Here is a 23,605-nt window from a genome sequence, read left to right as displayed (position 1 = left end):
TTAGTTTTGACTTGTCGACTCCTATAGTAACTTAGTTATAACTAGTTCATTAATGTTATATAAATACAGTAAAGTTATAATTATAATAACATAACTAGAAGATATAACAACAATTAATCAGTGGAGAAAATCTACTTACCACTTGTGAATAAAATCTAGAGTTACAGAGATGAACTATTAAAAGTGACGACCCCGTAGTGAAGGGGTTAATACATTTACTACACACACACACACACACACACACACACACACACACACACACACACACACACACACCACTAAACCTAAATTTGAAAATACAACTTTAAACCCTTCCATAGTCTGACAAATGAGTTAAATATACACCCGGGAGGCGAGGACATAACTAACAAACGGATGGGCGGACACATAACTGAATACTATATACCAGTGACAGACGGCGGGGTTAAAAAAGTTATGACAGTCAGAAAATTATATGTTATGACGTCACCACCATACCTCACATGACATCACCACCCTAACTCACATGACGTCACCACCATACCTCACATGACATCACCACCCTAACTCACATGACGTCACCACCATACCTCACATGACATCACCACCCTAACTCACATGACGTCACCACCATACCTCACATGACGTCACCACCCTAACTCACATGACGTCACCGCCTCATACATCCACCCCTGACCACATGAATTATTAACAACACGAGCGTCAGTCCCTGGAGCATGATATACAGTAGCTATTAATGGTAGAGACTTATTCCGGGAGAGAGGGAGTACCACTGTTATGGTTAGAGCAATACAATAATGATTACCTTATTGTATCCTAACATCAATAATAATTATATTACTTACTACGGCTATCTACTACTACTAATGCTAATAATAATAATGAACAAATAACAACAGTAATAATAATATTGAAAACAATAATAATAACAATGATAATAATAGAGAAAAACAACAACAATAATAATAATAATAATATCAATATATGAAAAACAATAATATTGAACAAAAAAATAGTAATAATAATAAATGACAGTCACACCGTAAAGGAGAGAGTGGCGACTTACCTGGGTATCCCCGGTAGGCCCCGTAGGGAGCATTACACAGGAGGCAGCACTTGCCTCCCATCCTCTAGTGTGGGAGGACCAGCACTAGGCTGGGGCACCACAACAACACTCTGGGCTCCGGCTAGCACCCCTTGGCGCTCTCACCCAACTTATACATTAATATTGCTTTTCTTAGGGTTATGTTTACTTGGCGTTCTTTGGTAATAACAGTGTCTTTGGTTTATCACAATACACTAGTTCATTATTTACATGATATTTCCTGGAGGGATGGAACACACACATAATTATAATACGGACAGAATATCCTTTATACATTGACGAGACACACACACGAACACAACAATTTGTCAGATTCAAATCCATTGTCATTTGATTACAAAGTAATTCGGCCGTCGAGTACGATTCACACGAATTACATATACAAATAAAACTGAACTATTTGTAATGCTTAAAATTTCCAATCAGAATATTTTCCAATTAAGAGAGGAGTTTGCTTTGACCAACAGGCGGCAGCAAGCGTTTTAATAGATGATGATCTGTAGACTAATTTGTGCTGTGATACACGAGACTGATAACAGACCAACCAGGCTGATTAAACCATCCATACGACAAGTAATTCAGAGCGCGCTTACAACACCGACAATCAGAACAGCTCCCCCCCAAAAATCTAAAATACAACAAAACACTGCGTAAACACAAAACAAACACAAGATAATCACAAAACACACAAACACCATAATCACGCCTACACGACACATTGACAACGGAGGTCCAGATTAGTGTGAAAATACTGACAACACACAATATCCACACAGGTACAAAACACCCGTCAGCTGCAACTTGAGAAGACAAAAGTTGCTTCACCCCAAACCCTTCAACACACATCCTGGGTTTATCAAAAGGTTCCTGGATTATTTTTTCCTGCGTCAACCGGGAGAGAGAGAGAGAGTCTGTGGTGCTACTGTGACATTATTCTGAATTTTCGTCTTTGCTTACCAGAACACTAAAGCGACTGGGCAGAATGTCATCTTTAAGAATGTTTTAGGATTTGGTTTCAGAGGATTTATGGGTGATGGTTAGTCCAGTGGGCCCCAGTCTTAATAATCCCTTGTCCTGTTAGGCCTCAACCTAGACCGATTTAAAGTCCTAAGGGGCCCCAGTCTTAAGGCTTAGGTTGGGGCCGAGCAGAATTGGGGGCATGCTAGATTTGGGAACCCTCTTGACCTACATCCACTAACATAACTCCCATACACCAAGTGAGAGTCCCAGAGTGTACACCAAGTCACCACCACAGCCTCCGTCACCCACACCAAGATAAAACTCTCAGGCAGCAGGAGGTCACTGTCGGACACTCTCTACCTCTTAAGAAACTTCCCCACGTAGTTCAGTCATTGGAAAGTCGCCCCCTTTTTAGTTTTAACCGCGGGATCTTAATGGCCCCTCAACCCCCGAGTCAGGTAGTAAGGGACACGTCTAAGGTAGTTAAGATAATGTTTACGTACAGTACACCTAACTGGGCTGAGACCTGTCGTGGCGCCATTTACCCTACGCCCTCCTCCTCGCCGTATATACCAACACGATCTCTGTTCCAACTCTGGGATTTTCACTAAAAGAATTCAACCGTTCGTGTAGACATTGGTTGTGACGAGCTCTACATCGAACCTAGACGTTAATTGGATAGTGTTTTGGGGGATATTTTTAAACGAAATATTCCAAATATCTAATAAAAATTTGCCTTTAAAATTTCACCTGTGCTCTACTAAACATAAGAGACTGACAAGAGGGTTTGAGTGTCTGAGAGTCTTATCCCACCGTGGGCTTCAAGTGTCCTGTAATTTTAGAAATCTCCAAAGAAAAACAAAAGGCACACGTATACTTAGTTCATATCAACCCAACATAGTGACTGTCTGCTCCCTCGTATACACACTAAGACGTCAATTAGTTTTTTGCTTGACCGTGAGAATTAGTTAACCTTCCCAGCTCACACGCATCACTGACCACACACTCAATTATTCTCGTCATCTGAAAGTTAACATCTCTGTGTATGGGTCGTGGGTACTCCCCTTTCACTGATGTAGTCTTGTAAATTTAGCTTTTTTTCCTCTTTTTGTACAACAGGAAAACGTCTCTGTCCTAACTAAGACAAAAAGGTGTTTACACAATTGTTCTCTTGCTCCTGACGTCATAACAAGGAAAAACTTCCTACAATTATATAATATTCATAGTCTTCATAAAGGCTTAATGAACAGGATTTCCTCCTCCTTCCCTCCTAAAGGACTCCCTAAGTCCTTCCTAAGTACAATGAAGTAGTGGTTTCTATAACACCACCCTACCCCCCCAGTCCCACAACCACCACACCACCACCACCACTCCCTCACCACCACAACTACCCCTTATCACTACTCCCTCACCATCACATCAGTACCACTACCCTCACCCCTCACCCCCTAACCACTACATCCTTCATAATAATCTATTCTAAAAACTATTTTCCACTCTTTTTCACAACATAAATTTTGTGTGCGTGGCCAGAGAGCAGCGGCAGCGTTCCCATTCCCAGATTAATCTTCAACCGGAACATAAATTACAGAAGGCGGGGGAGGTAGGGGTTGGGGGAGGGTGTGTAGGGGTTGGGGAGGAGAGTAGGGGTTGGGGGGGGAGGTAGGGCTGGGGGGGAGGTAGGGGTTGGGGGAGGTAGGGTTGGGGAGGAGGTAGGGGTTGGGGGGGAGGTAGGGGCTGGGGAGGGTGTGTAGGAGGGGTGTGGGAGGGGGTGGGGAAGGAGGTGGGGATGGTGGAGATGGAGGTGGGGAAGGAGGAGGAGGATGACGGGGAGGAGGAGGAGGAGGAGGTGGTGCCAAGAAGTGGATGCGGGATGTCGAGGACGGAAGTGGAGGAGGACGGAGTGAAGAGGTGGAGGAGGGTCTTCACTTCTCAACATCAACGCCGAGTCCTGGCCATAAATGCTTCGGGTTCATGAATCTGAATCTCGGGGTTCGTGATTCAGGAGGAGAGGCGACAGAACTTTTAAGGGTGACTGTACACAAGACACATCGAGTAGTCCAGAACGTACGACACACCTCCCTCTACTCCACCTCCACCTCCACCCTACTCCATCTCCACCCTCCACCTACTCTCCACCTCCACCCTACTCCATCTCCACCCTCCACCTACTCCATCTCCATCTCCACCCTCTCCCTACTCCACCTCCCCACCATGTAATCAAGGACTCCAGCCATATACTCCACACCACAAAGGCTTCGTGTGTCAGAGAGGATACAACCAACAGGTTTAACCACGTTAGCGAGGGCAGTTTTCACTCGTGTTAAAGCCATCGCCGTAATTGCCCGCCACAGCTCCAGTCCTCACAGGGTCGTAGTTTAAGTTCTTCAGTGACTGGAGACCCGGCAATACATCTAACAACCTCGGTGTAATTTGGACACCATTTTCGCCCCACTCTGCGCCGTCAGTCAGTCAGTCAGTCAGCTGCATGATATAGTTTAAGTCTGAGAGTCAGGTGTAGATTTTAAGATTTATTTAGAGGAATATAAAGCGTAGGAACCCGAGTGTGTGTGTGTGTAGTGTGAGGTCTCTTTCAGTGCTGACGGTGGAAGACTTTCCCTCCTCACTGACACGTTCCGGGCCAAAGCTGCACAGTTGTTGACAGCCGCACATTTTCCGGCAGACTTCGCGGGAGAACAAACACAGACTACTTCAAAAGCTGCAGGTGTTGACAATAAACAACTGGCAGGGATATAAACGGCGCCACATCACATATTTCAGAAACTCGCACCTGGGGGGAATAAGCAATATGTGCGTACCGCGGGGGAAACACGATCATATACTGTCCACGGGAGACTCAGGTAGGAGACTATCAACCGCTACCAATGTCAGCCTTGTGTAGGGAAGAGATACTCGGGGAGGTAATCTACACATACACATACACACACACACACACACACACACACACACACACACACACACACACACACACACACACACACACACACACACACACATACACATACACACACACACACACACATTCCCCGATTGGTTTGGTCTCTAAAGCTCCTACGTTAATAATTACCCAACACTGAAAACATTAAAGAGGAGAGATGGCGAACTATTCCCTGGCCTAAAGCTTATACCGAGACTGTACCCCTAATCCAAGGTATACTGTTACCCTTCAAGCTGAGGAAAAGCTGACATAATTATCTCAAAAGCTGATCTCGACTTGTTAATAAAAATACCATCGAAATTCCACAAAGACGCTTCCATAACTATAGACTGTTCGTTTGTCGTGAGCCGGAGGATAAACATTCACCGTAAAGAATGTGAGAGAGCCGGGACCTGTACCTCGTATTGTAGCAGAGATACAGCCCAGACAAGAGGGAAGAATGTGGGGGACGGGAGCTGCTTTGTTCATTACGCCGACGGCCAGTGTCGCCAGGGAACAGTGGAGGAAGGAAGAGCCGGAGAGACGCTGAAGAGGAGAGGAGACCTGGGTACAAGATGGGGAGAGGTGGTGGGCGGACGAGAAGGGAGGGGTGGGGAGGAGGGATGGGGAAGGGGAGGAGAGGCATGGGAGGGGAGGAGAGGATGGGAGGAAAGGAAGAAGAAGAAAAGAGGGATAGAGAGGAAAGGGGACAACAGCATATCTTGAAATCCTCAAGTCGAGACGTAAAAATTTTTTGTCCATTAATTTTCCTGCCACATTCTCTCTCTCTCTCTCTCTCTCCCTCTCTCTCTCTCTCTCTCAATTTCACTCTTATATTCTTTCTATATATCGTACTATATCTTCTTGTTTAACTCGAGGCATCGCCAGTATTGTAAACACACTCAAAGTAATAAAAAGAGAGTGAGGGGAGGAAGAAGACGGGATGGGAAGAGGAAGGAGGAAGAGAAGAGAAGAGGAAAAGAGAAGAGGAGGAGGAGAGTCGAAGGAAAAACATTTAATTTACTACACAAACACCAAAAAACAAACAAAAACCATAAACAAACACAAAAAACTCAATAAAACTTAACACACAAAACCCAACACAAACGCCCCCATATAGACACCTGTATTGGTCAAGACGTACACATAACGGACACGTGGGCAAAACAACACGTACATACACAGCTTCCGGCCACGCACACAGACTGCTGACGGTCGTGAACAGTCAACATCACTCATACCAGTTAACAGTTATTAATATACCGAGATGTTTAATAATGCTGGAAATTAGCTACGATGTTTCCAATGGTGCGATACTTGTTCCACTATATACAGAGCTGGCCTAAACTATAATGGTTCCAATGGTACTTTTGCACAGTCACCACAGTCAAGAGCTTCGCCAGTCAACACAGAATTCCACCAGTTACTACCACACATTCACCAGTCATTCAGTCACAATCAGAGCTCCGTCAGTCAAAAATGAGCTCCACCAGTTACTACCACACACTCACCAGTCACCAAGTCACAGTTAAAGCTCTGTCAGTCAACATAAAGTTCCACCAGTTACTACCTCAAATCCACCAGTCACTAAGTCACAGTTAAAGCTCTGTCAGTCAACATAAAGTTCCACCAGTTACTACCACACACTCACCAGTCACTAAGTCACAGTTAAAGCTCTGTCAGTCAACATAAAGTTCCACCAGTTACTACCACACACTCACCAGTCACTAAGTCACATTTAAAGCTCTGTCAGTCAACATAAAGTTCCATCAGTTACTACCTCAAATCCACCAGTCATCCAGAGTCAAAGTCCCCAACACATCTCCAAGTAAAAGAGACATAGAAAATATATACAATTTTATTCTCCTTTCTGTGTTATTGTCGCTGAAAAATTATGTTACAGGCGGCTATCTTGCTTTCGTGGAGTAATGTATTATCTATAAAACAACAGCGTACCAGATATAACACGGCCGGCTACCTTACCTAACCCTCTGAGGAAGGTGTAAACAAGGCAGAAAAACACTTAGAAATAATTGAAAACAAAAGACTAACATTGTCGAATATAAAAACAAATACAAATTACACTGTATAACACTTCACAACTGCGGCTATCACTTAGGACAATCACCTTACATATCCCTGCTCACACACACACACACACTTTAAAATCCTACATAAACACGTCCACGATGTCACTGCACTACCCTCCAATAATTTATACACGAGACGGAAGTACAGATGAACGCACGGCCGGCCAGGTGCAAATCGCTCTGGTCGACCTCCTGTAAGGATGGTGGGAGGCGTGCAAGAATAGCCTGGAATATTTTTTTTCGTTGAATATAGGTTGGAACATCGATCTTAGAGGAGAGGTATTGGGAGGGGTGAGAGGGGGTATTGGTAGGGGTGAGAGGGGTATAGGTAGGGGTGAGAGGGGTATTGGTAGGGGTGAGAGGGGTATTGGTAGGGGTGAGAGGGGTATTGGTAGGGGTGAGAGGGGTATTGGTAGGGTGAGAGGGGGGGTGAGAGGGGTGAGAGGGGCATTGGTGAGAGGGGTATGGTGTGAGAGGTATAGGAGGAAAGGGTATTGGTAGGTGAGAGGGTAGGTAGGAGGAGAGGGGTATTAGTAGGGTGAGAGGGGCAGGGTGAGAGGGCATTGGTAGGGGTGAGAGGGGTATTGGGAGGGGAAGAAGAGAGTAGAGGCAAGGAAGGGGAGTAAAATTGGGGGTTTAAATATGAGAGAGAGAGAGAGAGAGAGAGAGAGAGAGAGAGAGAGAGAGAGAGAGAGAGAGAGAGAAGTATTACCAGATCTCTTAAAGGAATTTTTCTACACCTACGCTTATTCCCCAAAACTAGACAAAATAAAACAAGGGAGTAGCGACCCACACCGTCCATCTCACTTAGCCCAGCACCACACGCAAAGAAAACGGGACGTCGGGGAAATATTTAAGACTCCCTCTTCCATTCCAGTTATTCCAGTTTAGAGGAACCTTTTACAGTGTGGGGGTTCTATTACGAGGATCCCTGGAAACCTGGAACCCTGGAGTGGAGGGTTTGGGGGGAGGTTCCGTTAAGGGCGGATCCTTCAGTCTGGAACCTATATATCCGATCCTACGCTGTGAGGGTGAAGGAGGGGGGGGGATCCATCTCGAGGTCTTACCAAGAAGACATGGCGTCCACAATACAACGGTTTCCTATGATCGATCGAGGTGCTTTTTCTTCTTTCCTAGAACAGGCGACGACGCGGCCGTATTGTGTGTGTGTGTTTGAGTGTGTGTTTGAGTGTGTGTGTGTGTGTGTGTGTGTGTGTGTGTGTGTGTGTGTGTGTGTGTGTGTGTGTGTATGTACGTATGTGTGTGTGAGGTATCTGCTGGTGCATTTGCCTGTGAGTTTCAGTTCCCAACGGCGAGGGAAGAGAGTGCTGAAAGCTTCCGTGCTTCACTTAAGAATGAGAAACGTAACAGGATATGGCAGGCCTTAAGGGAATATTAATTTGATTTGTTGTTCAAAGTCGACACGTAAGAATACCTTGCACACGATAGTTTTCAGTCCTGTCTGTCTGTCTGTCAGTCTGTCCCAAAAACAACTCCAGAATAGGTGTGTTTATTTGATCAACATGACAAGGTCCACATGATAAACTTTCGGTGCAAATCGCGACAAAACTGACCAAGGGAGCCTGACCGGGACGCATCACTACACAACAAATATCAGAATCCCAGGAGCATGTTTACACCTACACTTAGCTCAACTTTAACGTACAAGAACAAGCTCTATATAAGCTAACTTGAAGCTAAATATCTACTCAGGTGTCTTAGTAAGGTTAAACGCATAATCAGTGCCCAAGACCTCCATGGCCATCCAACAACATACATCTATTATCAGTATATAGAACAACAAACAGTAAAAACACAACAAACGGGAATTTAAAAGCCGAGAACAATACAGAACTTCAATTAAAACCAGCTCTCAGGAAATGGCCCGTGTTTACACCGCACTGGGTAACCATTTTATATGTCCACAATAAAAATTTTCCCCGCTTAACCAGTAAACACAGGAAACGGAAAATCACTTAAAGCAAATAAGGGGATACTAGCGTGTTTACACAGTGGACCTATACATCATCACGACACACAAGGATTATTTACTATGTTTCTCTTCAATGAGGCTCAACAGCATAAATATTGATAGGGGTGAGAGGGGTATTGGTAGGGTGAGAGGGGGTATTGGTATGGTGAGAGGGGTATTGGTAGGGTGAGAGGGGGTATTGGTATGGTGAGAGGGGTATTGGTGGTATGGTGAGAGGGGTATGGTAGGTGAGAGGGTATTGGTAGGGGTGAGAGGGTATTGGTACAGGGGGCATTGGCAGGGGAGAGGTATTGGTAGAGAGGGGTATTGGTAGGGTGAGAGGGGTATTGGTAGGGTGAGAGGGGTATTGGTAGGGTGAGAGGGGTATTGGTAGGGTGAGAGGGGTATTGGTAGGGTGAGAGGGGTATTGGTAGGGTGAGAGGGGTATTGGGAGGGTGGAGAAGAGAATAGAAAAATGCCACTGTCTCAATTATGTTGAATGATGATACAAGTTTAAAGTAATTGATTTTCTTCCTATCCTTCTATGTTAAACAGTAATGCACAAGTTAATGTTTGATATAAAAAAATACATTTCAAATCTTTAGTAGGAACCTAACCTAACCTAACCCTTAACCTAACCTAACCTAACCTAACCCTAACCTAACTTCATCCCTTCAAATAGTTTAAGGGTGGTTAATCTTCAGGTGAGCCTCATTAAGTGTCTTGTTTTGGTTGAGTTTCCTAACTGTACGGTACAAGACAGTATATTCTCTCCTGGTACCCTGTTGCTGTGTCTTCTTATGTCCTACAACAGGTGTTCCTCGCCACCATCTCTTACAGTATTTACTATTACCACTCCCCTACCACTACTACTACCACTATTATCCCAATCACTACCACTATTATCTTCACCACTACTACCACCAGCATCTCCATTATCACCAGTATCACCACAACCACCACCATCACAATAACCACAACTACCAAACACTTCCATCTTTCGATTCACGTCACCACCATCACCATTATAAATTAACATCACCACCACCAGGCCTCCCACTACCTCGTCTATCACCACCTGTTTCCTCGGCTCTAAATTGGCCATTAACCTCTAATTAAGATACCAATGGCCACACGATTTATGTGAGGAACTTAATCATTAACAATTAAAAAAACAATATTACTTGAGGTGTGTGTGTGTGTGTGTGTGTGTGTGTGTGTGTGTGCGTGTGTGCGTGCGTACATGCCTTAGTCTGCTCTTTAAACATTTTCCCAGATTCACTGTCTGTCTCCAGAGAATCCCCCCCCCCCCAGGTCTGGCTGTATACATCCGGCTCACGCGCGCCGGTCACACCTCACTAACGCAGCTCTATGATCGATTTGTTGACATTTACTCTTCTATTTCTTTTTCATTAGCACTTGTATAAAATGTTAAATGTTGCAGAGTTATTTGTCGCCAGGATTAAATGTTGAGTCACTTCCTGTGATTGAGTAAATGTAAAATAATAATATAAACAGACTGGTTCGTTTACCCTTGGCAAATATCAGTTATACTCTCGTTAATTGGTTCAACTGTCCCTTAACTGGTCCAGACTATTAACTGGTTCAAACTCTTATTAACTGGTCCACATTTCCCAATATTTACCTTCCGTGTGTGCACCATCCCTACCTTCCTTCCTCCCACACATTATCCCCCTCCACTCTTCTTCCCACATCCTCTATCCCTCCACTCTTCTTCCCACATCCTCTATCCCCCCACCCACCCCTCCCTCCACGTCCTCTATCCCCCCCATCTGAGAGACAGAAGGTCATCCCTACCAGCCAGAAGACGATAGTGGTCCCTGCTCTGGCTAGGAGGATGGACAGCTTCTCCTGGAACTTCCCCGGTATGTATAAAGTATTTCCTGGGTGTGAGGTGGACTTTCTCTAGCGATGGTGGTAGGTAGTGGTGTAGGTGGTGATGGTGGTAGGTTGTAGGTAATGGTGATGATGATAGGTGGCAGGTAGTGATGACAGGTGGTAGATAGTGATGATAGGTGGTAGGTAGTGATGACAGGATAGGTAGGTAGGTGATAGGTGGTAGGTAGTGGTGATAGGTGGTAGGTAGTGATGACAGGTGGTAGGTAGTGGTGATAGGTGGTAGGTAGTGATGATAGGTGGTAGATAGTGATGACAGGTGGTAGATAGTGATGATAGGTGGTAGGTAGTGATGACAGGTGGTAGGTAGTGGTGATAGGTGGTAGATAGTGGGAGTTTGTAGGGAATGATGGTGGTGATAGGTAGTGGTGGTAGGTAGTGATGATAGGTGGTAGGTAATGATGACAGGTGGTAGATAGTGGTAGGCAATGATGGTGGTGATAAGGTATTTGTGGTGGTAGGTAGTAGTGGTGGTGGTAAGTGACCTGTGTAAGTGTTTGGGAATATGGTTTCTGCCGGACACACTTCAACAATAATACAACCTCCCCCCCCCCCTTCCCCTCTCTCTCTCTCTCTCTCTCTCGCTGGTGATGTGTGGGGCTGAACCAGTGTGTTTTTACGTGTTTATTTTTACCCCTTAAGCTAAATTTGAGATGTGACCTGATGGGAATTCTTGTTTTTTTGAGATGTGACAATTTATCTTCTATATTTTCTTTGTTTTTAAGTTAAATTTAAAAATGACCTAAAGTTAATTTCTTATTTATATAACTGAATAAAATTTAAGTAATTAATGTGAATGTTTAATAGGTTAGGTTAGGTTTAAAGGCAATTCATAGTGTATACCTTATTAATTACACCCAAATAGGTAAGGTAAGGTTTATGTGACTCACAGTGTTTACCTAATTTTATACATTCAAGAGTTAGGTTAGGTTAGGTTAGGTTAAGTTTAGAAATAACCCATATTGAATACTTGAGTTTACACACAGGAGTCAAACCTGCCCAAGACCTCGAGAGCACAGCTTTATTTTTCCTCCTACGGTTTAAACAGGAACTGACTAACGCTTAGGACTGACACTGTTTCCCGGGAAGATTAAATTTGCAAGTGACCTAAAGTGCATGGCTCTATTTTTTCCCCTTGAAATTAAATTTTGGACGTGACCGAAAAGCATTCCTGGTATTTTTTTTCCCCTGGTTGGATATGTAAGTGGCAGCTAATGCTCTTGTTACATTAAGCAAGAGATGTAATGTTAATTCTCCTGATTATCTAAGCAAGAGACTCAATGTTCTCGTTAATTTTAAGCATGAGACTCAGTAGTAGTAGTAGTAGTAGTAGTAGTAGTAGTAGTAGTAGTAGTAGTAGTAGTAGTGGCGAAGGTATGGCTATTGGGGGAGGCTGGAGGTCATTAAAAAATAGAAAAAAGTAGTAGTAGTAACAGTCGTAGTAACAGTCGTAGTAACAGCAGCAACGGTAGTAGTAGTAGTAGTAACAGTCGTGGTAGTAGTAGTAAAAGTCGTGGTAGTGGTAGTAACAGTCGTAGAAGTAGTAGTAGTAACAGTCGTGGTAGTAGTAGTAACAGTCGTAGTAGTAGTAGTAGTAAAAGTCATAGTAGTAGTAGTAACAGTCGTAGTAACATCAGTAGTATGAGCAGCACCTCCCACTACACTCTCCGTTATTCCCCCATTATTATTTCACTCAGGCGACCTGCAGTTCTCCCCCGGGTGGAGTCCTGACCAGTGTTACCACATCACTCCCTCCTCCAAGTGACACACACACACTGAATCAAGCGACTTGTTTCATCTCCCTTGGTACGTCAACATCAGGGCAGGTTGATCAATGAGACAGTGCCCTTAGTCACGGGCGCCCTCGGGGTGTGGGTGGCCTCGGGGTGTGGGTGGCCTCGGGGTGTGGGTGGCCTCGGGGTGTGGGTGGCCTCGGGTGTGAGTGGCCTGGATGTGAGGGCCTCTAGGTGTGAGTGGTCTCGGTGGTGTGAGTGGCCTCGGGGCGTGGGTGGCCTCGGGGCGTGGGTGGCCTCGGGGTGTGGGTGGCTGCGAGATGTGGATTACCTCTGAGCGGTTACACTCGCTAGCAAGACGTCTTAATTGACTAATCCCTTACATGCACGTACGCACGCACACACAGTGTTCCAGTAGACGAAATCAAATTTTGTCGACTCGCTAAGGTACACCCTGACATAAGGGGTCAAAATTACATTACCGGACTTCGTGAATTCAACAGACAACACGAGGAGGAAGAGGAGGAGGAGGGGGAGGAAGAGGAGAAGGAGGAGGGGAGGAAGAGGAGGAATGGGAGGAAGAGGAGGAAGAGGAGGAAGGGGGAGGAAGAAGAGGAGGAGGAGGAGGAGGAAAGGCGCCATGGAATCTTGTCATAAGACTGGAGGGAACATTCCGTCTATTACGATACAATAACACACTCCACCATCCCCTACACCTGATCACTGTACTCTTCCTCACCAGGAGTAAGACGGGGAAGGTAATTATCGTCCTTTAGTTTCAGATGTACTGTAAACATCCAGCTGAAGTTATCCCTAAAGACTCCATAAGTTACGGTAACTGTTGAAAAGAAAGGTTCTCCCACAACGGAGAGGAAGAGCCTCCAGGTATGACGAGGACTCAACATACCCCAACACCAAATGCAGAAGACACCTAACTTCCATCCTTGTTTTTTGGTGGTCTAATAACCCACCTAACTAGTGATAAAAATTACTCTAAGGTTCAGCAGTATTGAGACTCACGGTACAAAGTGCTATTATAGTCTGTGTGTGGAAGACAGAAGTTAAGAGAGAAGGTTGTTAACGGTGCCCAGGTAAGAGTGCGTCACCTGTTTCTACCTGTCTGACCAACCTCATCCCTCGAGGTCAACTTCTCAGCACCAGCGTCTCCCACCATCCACGAATTAATTACTAATTGGACTTACTCCTCTGACTCGTGACTAATCCACACCATTAATCTCAGTGGCAAATCACGTCGGCATATGGGAGATACGGATCAGTCCCCCCCCGTGGCTGACCTTTCTCTACAGGAGGCAGGAATAAGCGGACATTCCAGACAGAGCGGTGAGTCCGGCCCCTGGCGTGGCTAGGAGCTGCCCGTGAGAACCTACACACCCCTTGCCCCACGCTCTCACCTCCACAATAACAAACACACCTCGCCCGCCTAAAAAGCCTCCTCAGCAAATTTCCAGTCTAAAAACTGTACACAATGCGTGCAGGACACAAGAGACGGTGTGTCTTCAAGTGGAGACAGACCGAGAGAGACAACAAGAGGGAGGTGAGAGGAGCGGCGAGCGGACGAAGTAATGTTGGAACACCCGACGAACAATGTGCAACGTGCTGGCTGATGTTGCTACGGTTGGCTAAGAATTTCGATGTTGACCGAAGCATCACCTCCGAGCCGCGCCGTCTGGCCAGCTTTTGTTTCCCACTTGGGTCTTAATGCCTCCTGACGACACGTTATTCACCCCCATTGTCTCACCCTGGGAAAGTGATTACCTGCTCCAACCACCTGAACTCTACTAGCAGCGGGACGTTAACTACTCACAATGATGCAACAAATTAACAATTTTCACGTTAAATGAAGAGAGAAACGTGAAAACTGCTCGTACATGACCAACACAACACTACGCCTCACTAAAGCATAACAGGATTGAAGACAGGCAGTCCATCCTCGCTATAACTACTAACTTGACCCGCCTCTTAAAACACACACCTGACCCTCCAGTAATTAACAGTCACCGTCTCTGTATATGCGAGAGACCCTTGGCAGCAATGCAGTTGAGAGTAACGCCAGCAATGTAGGTGACCATGAAGAGAGGGAGTGCAGTTGTGCGTGGGGTCAGTGTTGCAGCTGGTGAGGGCGGCTGAGGTGAGGGCGGCTGAGGTGAGGGCGGCTGAGGTGAGGGCGGCTGAGGTGAGGTGAGGGGGCGGCTGAGGTGGCAGGAGGTGAGGGTGAGGCGGCTAGAGGTGAGGGGGACTGAGGCAGGGGCAGCTGAGGTGAGGGCGGCTGAGGTGAGAGGTGATTAGCTGAGAGGAGGGGGGCTGAGGTGAGGGCGGCTGAGAGAGGCGGCAGTGGGAGTACTCAGTGTGTTTCTCACGGTATAGTCCCCCTTCCCTCCCTGACTCCCTCCCTCACACCCGGGTACTGTTATTCTCTCCTTCCCTCCTCTCCCATCTTCCTCCCACTTTCTCTCCCTCTCTCGTACTGTTCCTCTCCACACACACACACCCTCTCTCTCCCTACATACCCTCTCTCCCACACACACCCTCTCCCTCCCTACACACACCCTCTCTCTCCCACACACCCTCTCTCCTACACACACCCTCTCCTACCCCACACACACCCTCTCTCTCCCTCCTACACACACACACCCTCTCTCTACTCTCTCTCCCTACACACACACACCTCTCTCCCACACACACACCCTCTCTCTCCCACACACACTCCTCTCTCTCCCACACACACCCTCTCTCCCTCCCACACACACCCCTCTCTCTCCCTACACACACCCTCCCTCTCTCTCTCCCCACACACCCCTCTCCCACACACACCCTCTCTCTCCCACACACCCTCTCTCTCTCCCCTACACACACCCTCTCTCTCTCCCTACACACACCCTCTCTCTCCCACACACCCTCTCTCTCTCTCTCTCTCCCCCACACACCCTCTCTCCCACCCTCTCTCTCTCCCTACCCACACCCCTCTCTCTCTCCCCACCCCTCTCTCCTCCCCCCCCCTCTCTCCCACACCCTCTCTCTCCCCACACCCTCTCTCTCTCCTACACACACACCCTCTCTCTCTCCTACGCACACACCTCTCTCTCTCCACACACCTCTCTCTCCCACACACCCCTCTCTCTCCCACCTCTCCCTCCCTACCCCACCTCTCTCTCCCTTTACACACACACACCCTCCCTCACACACCCCTCTCTCCCACACACCTCCCTACACACACTCTCTCCTCTCTCCCACACACCCCTCTCTCTCTCCCCCTCTCTCTCTCCACCACACCCTCTCTCTCTCCTACACACACACACCACCTCTCTCTCCCACACACCCTCTCTCCCACACACCCTCCTACACACACACACACCCTCTCTCTCCCCACACACCCCTCTCTCTCTCCTACACACACACCCTCTCTCTCCCCCACACCCCTCTCTCTCCCACACACACCCCTCTCTCCCCACACACACCCTCTCTCTCCCCACACACCCTCTCTCTCTCCTCCCCACACACACCCTCTCTCTCCCTCCCACACACACACACCCTCTCCTCCACACACACCCTCTCTCCACTCCCCCCCACACCCTCTCTCCCCCTACACACCCCACACACACACACCCTCCCTCCCCACACACCCCTCCCCCCCCCCACCCCCACCCCACCTGCTACATTCTCATCAGTTTTTCTTAAGACAAATTAATAAAAACTCGTAAATCAAATTAATAAAACTTGCCCGAGAGAACAAGGTCAGCCTCGTGTCGTCAGGTCAAACACCAAATAATTATTGTGTGAAATATAGTTTAAAAACACAGAGGAGAAAGAGAGAAGGAAGAGGAAGGGGAGGAGGAGAAGGAAGAATGACAAGAAAAATGATACTATTAATAATATTCACAATAATAATAATGAAGAACAAGAGGCGACAACACTCCGCCTAGGTAGAGAAATGACACCTTTTACCTGAGATAGTCCAGTCACTGATTATAGCCTGTTCAATGACGTTATGCTACTGATTAGAGAGAGAGAGAGAGAGAGAGAGAGAGAGAGAGAGAGAGAGAGAGAGAGCATAAAGTAATCGAGCCAACAGTAAGAACTCATCCTATACAGTCCTCCTTGATCTAGACAATCCCATCAGCCTCCTACACAAACACACTTTACCCTCTTCCTCTTCCTCCTCCTCTCCCAACCCCTCTCCTCCTCCCCCAACCCTCCTTCTCCTCCCCCACCCCTTCCTCCTCCTCCCGCCCAGTAGGTAATACGATTTTCTACGCCTGACTTTCTCTCGATTCAATTGACAAGATCTATGGAGCCGAGATGGAAAGAAGGCACACACACACACACACACACACACACACACACACACACACACACACACACACACACACACACACACACACACACACTCCGTTACAGCTCGCCTTCCTTCCTCTCCTGCAAGATACGCCAAGGGATACGTTAAAATGACTTGGTATCACTGGAACACATAGGAGGCGTAAACTCAGCGTGGTTAAGATGAGGTGGAGGTATTCTTTAGGGTAAATGGGAGATAATTGTGTTTTTTTGCGGTAAATGGGAGATAATTTGGTTTTCTTGAATGGAAACAAAAGAAAATTTGAGTTTCTTTAGCTTTAACTGAAGAAAATTGGGTTTATTTGCAGTAAACAGAAAATAAGAACAAATTATCCGAATAAAACATTAACATAAACACTTTCTTTTGGGAGAACAAACAGAAAGTAAAACAAACAGAACAAAACATCAAAAATAGTGTTTTATTTGAGGTATAACCAAACACAAGTTATTACAGCAAAACGTTAAGATTTTTTTTTCAGAAGGCAAATAGAAAATGGCCACAAATTTAGTACAGAAAGACAGCTGGGATGACTTGGTTTACTCCGGAGAGAGAGAGAGAGAGAGAGAGAGAGAGAGAGAGAGAGAGAGAGAGAGAGAGAGAGAGAGAGAGAGAGAGAGAGGTCGTTCTCGCGGTCAGCTGATGTCGTCGCCACACTAACTCAGATGGGGGCCTGGTGAACGTGGCTGAGTGAAGCAACAACTTGAGAAATTCCCGAGCGATTAAAAGGAGTGTGAGGGCATGGTGGTGGTGGTGGTGGTAGTGGTGATGATGGTGATGGTGTTGTGGGTGTGGTGGTGTGGGTGATGGTGGTGTGGGTGTGGTGGTGATGGAAGTGGTGATGATGATGATGGGGTTGGTGATGATGGTGTGATGATAATGATGATGATAACGACGGAAATGAAAAGAAGACGAAGACAAAAATTGAGAAAAATTAAAAAAAAAATGTGCAAAACAAAAAAATAAAAATATAAAAGGAAAAACACAAAAAGGGAAAATAAAAAAATAATAATAATAGCGAAAAGAATAAAATCGGCAGTGAGTTCCAACAACTTTCCCAAGGAGTACTATAGAGTGGCTCGGGGTATAGTAAAGATTTGTCCTCATTCAACAATACAGTCTTGTCAATTGGCTCCGGACGAAACCAATTTTGTGAACGACGAACCGGATTCACATGATGGTTCACTGGCTCGCTGGCTGACGGTCCACTGGCTAGCAATCACATTTTTTGGGGAGCTAGAACGACAGCGTATGGTCAGTGTGGTGTGAGCTCAGGTCAAGGCATGATGGTATGTGTTGACCTCGTCCACTACACGCACCCAAAAATACACTTAGTTATTATTTGGTGTAATTTGCCTTGTTTATTTGTCATAGGTAAACGTTTCTAAGGACTTTGTAAAAATATAACAAAATTAAATAAAAATATGAATCTAACAAATGAATGTCTGTGTCTGTCTGTCTGTCCATTAACCACCTAATATCTATCAAATAAATGTCTATCTGTCTGTCTATCTATCCATCCATCTATCTATCACCACACAAATGTCTATCGATCTATCTATCTATCTACCACACAATAAGAGCGTCTGGTGCACCTTGAGCCACTCAGTGCTTCAAGATACAGTGGTCGCCTTTGTTGAGAGATAATTACAGTGTGTCCAGGGTAAAAATAATCAAATGATCAATATACAGTAATGACTTAACGACCCTTCATGACCTAAACAACCCTTCACGTATATACTACATGGGTTAAAGTCACTCTCGTGTGGTTAAATAAAGCACAGTGTCAATAGCCATATATCGAGTCATTTGATTTATATAATTGAGTGATATATATATAATGGTACTGTAATACACTATAACATTACACATAACTATAACCCCAATACACACGACCAACTCTACAACACAACACAGCAACACCGCCAGAACAACAACACACTACCACAGCAAGTAGAGCCCTAAGTAGAGTGCCTCAGATATAACCCCCGACAGATAGAGCCCCAGGAAGATAGAGCACCCGACAGATAGAACCCCAGGAAGATAGAGCACCCGACAGATAGAACCCCAGGAAGATAGAGCACCCGATAGATAGAGCCCCAGGCAGATAGAGCACCCGATAGATAGAGCCCCAGGCAGATAGAGCACCTGACAGATAAGAGCCCCAGGCAGATAGAGCAATCTGACAGATAAGAGCCCCAGGCAGATAGAGCAATCTGATAGATAGAGCCCCCAGGAAGATAGAGCACCCGACAGATAGAGCCCCAGGAAGATATAGCACCCGACAGATAGAGCCCCAGGAAGATAGAGCACCCGACAGATAGAGCCCCAGGAAGATATAGCACCCGACAGATAGAACCCCAGGCAGATAGAACCCCAGGCAGATAGAGCACCAGGCAGGAGGGTAGGTAAGAGAGCCTCAGAGATGAGCTCCACTTCCGGTCGACCGTAACATGCAGTCCACACACAACAAAGCACTCGATTACCTACAGCCATGACCACGGAACACACCACCACCCCGAGTATTACGACCACACGGGGTATTACGACCACACGGGGTATTATGACCACTTGGGTTATTATGACCACACGGGGTATTGCGACCACACAGAGTATTACGACCACACGGGGTATAACGACCTCACGGGGTATTACGACCACACGGGGTATTACGACCACACGGGGTATTACGACCACACGGGGTATTACGACCACACGGGGTATTATGACCACTTGGGTTATTATGACCACACGGGGTATTGCGACCACACAGAGTATTACGACCACACGGGGTATAACGACCACACGGAGTATTACGACCACACATAACCAAACAACGGTTATACTGGACGACACTAACGACCTCTGTACTAAAAAAAATCGGCTACTCTCAATATCTGGTTAAGTGCAATTATAACGAGCGGCGGGCATAACGACCATCAGTTATACCGAACGTCTATAACGAACTCTGATTACATTGAACATTGATAACAGCAAACACGGGTTATAGTGACCATTGATTACAGCAAACACGGGTTATAGTGAACACTGATTACAGCAAAAACGAGTTACAGTGAACATATACAACGAAATGTGGACAACAGTTACAACGAACATCGGTTATATTAAACGTCAATACAACACATATGATCAGAGGTACAGCAAACAGCGGATACAGTAAACGTGCATTACACAGTTCACTCAACAGGAAGAATAACCACAAATACATAAACGTTTTCAATTTGCAAGTGAAATTACGGCGCCGCTGTCTGGCCACACTGAACCAACACAACCGATCTTTACCAGCTGTCAGAGTTACACGGGACCACTGCCTCCCCCATACCATAACCTGACATGAGTCCACAGTATACCTAACCTAACCTAACCTGGACCTGACACGAGTCCACGGTAAACCTAACCTAACCTGAACCTGACATGAGTCCACGGTAAACCTAACCAAACCTGAACCTGACACCTGAACCTAACCTAACCTGACCTCCCTGAGTGACATGAGTCCACGGTAAACCAACAAACCAGAACCTGACATGAGTCCACGGTAAACCTAACCTAACCTGAACCTGACACGAATCCACGGTAAACCTAACCTAACCTAACTTCCCGTAATATAACTTAACCTTAACATAACCTTTATTAAATTGAGCTTAACCATAAACTAATCTAACTTATTCTTAATCTAATTTAAACCTAACATAACCTAACCTAATTACCCCTAACCTAACCTAAATTACCCCTAACCTAGGCGTAAAATGACTAAAACCTAACCAAATACGCGGTTTTAGTAACAAAATTTGGGCATAGATCCAGAGATTACTAAAGCTAGGTCACAACGAGAGAGAGAGAGTGTGTGTGTAATGATTTACTCAACAATACCAAAAAAAAGCTAAACGATCTAATTAAGCTAAAAAAAAAATATTGTGAAATATGATTATGAGTAACTGGGCGTCGTCGGTCAACACACACCAGATGGCGTTAGTTAGTGCTTGTGACAACAGAGGGCGGGGCTATTACGTTTTGTTGTTGTCAGTCGTAATAATCCTAAAAACCCACCCAACGATTATTTAGGCGATATTTACGACCCAGTTCATGGATATTTCAATTTCCTATCGTTAAATATAGACCAAAACATCGAGTAATTATATAATCGAACATTAAATCAGAGCGAATCAACATCAAATACTGGATAAGTTACTCTTGTGGTATAGTGAAGAGTGTGGTGCTGGTGAGGAGTGTGGTGAGGAGTGTGGTGAAGAGTGTGGTGACGAGTATAGTGAAGAGTGTGGTGAGGAGTGTGGTGGAGAGTGTGGTGAGGAGCGGACGATATTCTCATATCCGTCCTCTTGTGGCGAGCAATATAAGTACTACTGGGTTTTTATACATAAGAATAAGAGGTGAACGTCAGCACACTGCTCACTCAACAGCTCAAGAATGACAAAGGTGACCGACAGAGATTAGACAGGCAGAGACAGACACAGACAGAGACAGATAGTAGACAAAAACAGATCCGTCTGAATTTTGTGGTTCACTGGGTGTGTGTTGGCACTCGTTCTGACCTGCTGAGTGTGGTGACTAAGCGTGTCTTCGTGGCACACACACACACACACACACACACACACGCGCGCACACACACACACACAGTCCCGGTATTTTATGTATGTATAGACAAATGCCGCAAATTTAAGTGGAACGGAAACAGCGTGTGGATTACCCTCCCCTCCAATCACCACATTCCTTTCCTTTCCCCTCTCCTCCCTGCACACACACACACACACACACACAGTTCCGCCGCCGTTTGGATTCGCAGGAAGTGCTAATACCCGTCAGAGGTCAAATTCCTTACTCCTCCTCCTACTCCCAATTAACGTTTCATAATGTGACCCTTGCCAGTCTCTCTCTCTCTCTCTCTCTCTCTCTCTCTCATGGCTGTTAACATCAACACCACCGAGATTTAGATTAATAAACCACACAAAACACACGTCATGACTATTACAAAACATATCGGATGTGACAGAATTGGTGGAAACGTGTTTTTGTTTTTAGAAAGAGAAAACAATGAGGAATAAACTATATATTGCCCCACGATCAAAGACATAGTAGAACACATCATCAAAGCTGAATGAACGAATGAATGAACGAATGAATGAACGAATGAATGAATGAATGAATGAAAGTTTATTAATTTAGATTCCAATATTCCTGCATTAACAGTCACAAAAGATGGGGCTTAAAAGAATCATAAACAAAAATCAAATTAATTAATCATTTTTATAGTTGTAAAGGACAGAAAGGAGAAATATAACAGACTGGTGAAGTCAATAATATTTCTGGTTGACTGTGTGATAAATTAAGGCCATTCAACACACACCGGGCGGCGATTGAGTCTTTTGAGGGATGGCTGGCTGGAACAACACGATCAGCTGATGCTATTACTTTATAACATACACACACACACACACACACACACACACACACACACACACACACACACACACACACACACATACACACACACACACACACACACACACACTCAAATCAATTCACCTCTCCCCTCCCTACCTCCCCCTTCCGTCCCTACTTCCCCTTTCTCCTCCCTCCCCTACCACTCACACCCCTTCCCTTCCTCCCATTTTACAAACTAATACGCTCATTAATCCCAGGCGTCTAAATAATCCCCCCTCCCCCTCCTCCAGTACCATCCAGGTAACCGGAGCCCTCATTACCTAAACTACCACCCCGTGGATAGGTAAGCGGACAGGTAAGCACGCTCATAACCCCTCAAAAACAGTAGCCTCTATCATGTTATCTCTCTTAACTACCGAACTACCATTATTTATTACCATGATGGAAGGTATCTGGTGAATAACATCCATTGTATAATACCATAAGATTGAATGGATGATTTAGTGAACGATTCTACACTACACATTGTGATGAATGAATGAGTAACTTTCATTCTACGCCAACACGACAATAGGATAAATAATTCAATAAATAGCTTCCACTTTTATACACTCCCATAGGTATAAGTGAATAATTAAATGTATGTAAAATTGGACCTGAAATGTGTGAAATTGGTGACATGTAAATATTCTGTTCGGTTACGGTAAAATACAGTTAGAGTTCGGTCAATTTATCACATTTGAAGCGGTATTTGTTTTGTTTATTATAATTACCGGTAGTATATTTTTATAAATTAGTGACATATATAAATTTTGCATTATAATTAGTTTAGTTTCGGTTAGGTTAGTCTAGGTTAGGTTAGTTTAGGTTAGGTTAACTGTGGATTCATGTATGGTTAGGTTAAGCCGATATTATATTTAAGTTTAGCGTTATGGTAATTAATCCCCAGGTGAAATAAGCTGGGTGGGGGGCGTACACCTTCAGGTAATTAATACAATATATAAACATAAGGTGAAGGCACATCCATACTTCAGTTATCAACAATGAAAACTGAGCTACCTCCTCCTCCAGCCACCCCCACCTCCTCCTCCAGCCACCCCAACACTCTCCTCCAGCCA

The 23,605-nt window shown here is 45.4% G+C and overlaps 1 protein-coding gene across 9 annotated transcripts in view; it reads right to left on the bottom strand.

The window, feature by feature from the left end:
• Positions 1-23,605, bottom strand: part of LOC121875982 — a 184,235-nt gene that overhangs the window by 119,270 nt on the left and 41,360 nt on the right. For all 9 annotated transcript variants that reach the window (XR_006090700.1, XM_042380818.1, XM_042380825.1 and 6 more), the window contains exon 2: positions 1,067-1,325. Coding sequence is in view for 8 of the 9 variants with exons in the window: in XM_042380818.1 (XP_042236752.1) it covers positions 1,067-1,127 (61 nt within the window). In the remaining variant the exon portion in view is untranslated. The remainder of the gene's footprint in view (positions 1-1,066; positions 1,326-23,605) is intronic.

This window comes from Homarus americanus, unplaced genomic scaffold (genome assembly GCF_018991925.1).
Source record: "Homarus americanus isolate GMGI-L3 unplaced genomic scaffold, GMGI_Hamer_2.0 scaffold42818, whole genome shotgun sequence".
Taxonomy (NCBI): Eukaryota; Metazoa; Arthropoda; class Malacostraca; order Decapoda; family Nephropidae; genus Homarus; species Homarus americanus.
This window is presented reverse-complemented; position numbering and strand designations above follow the sequence as displayed.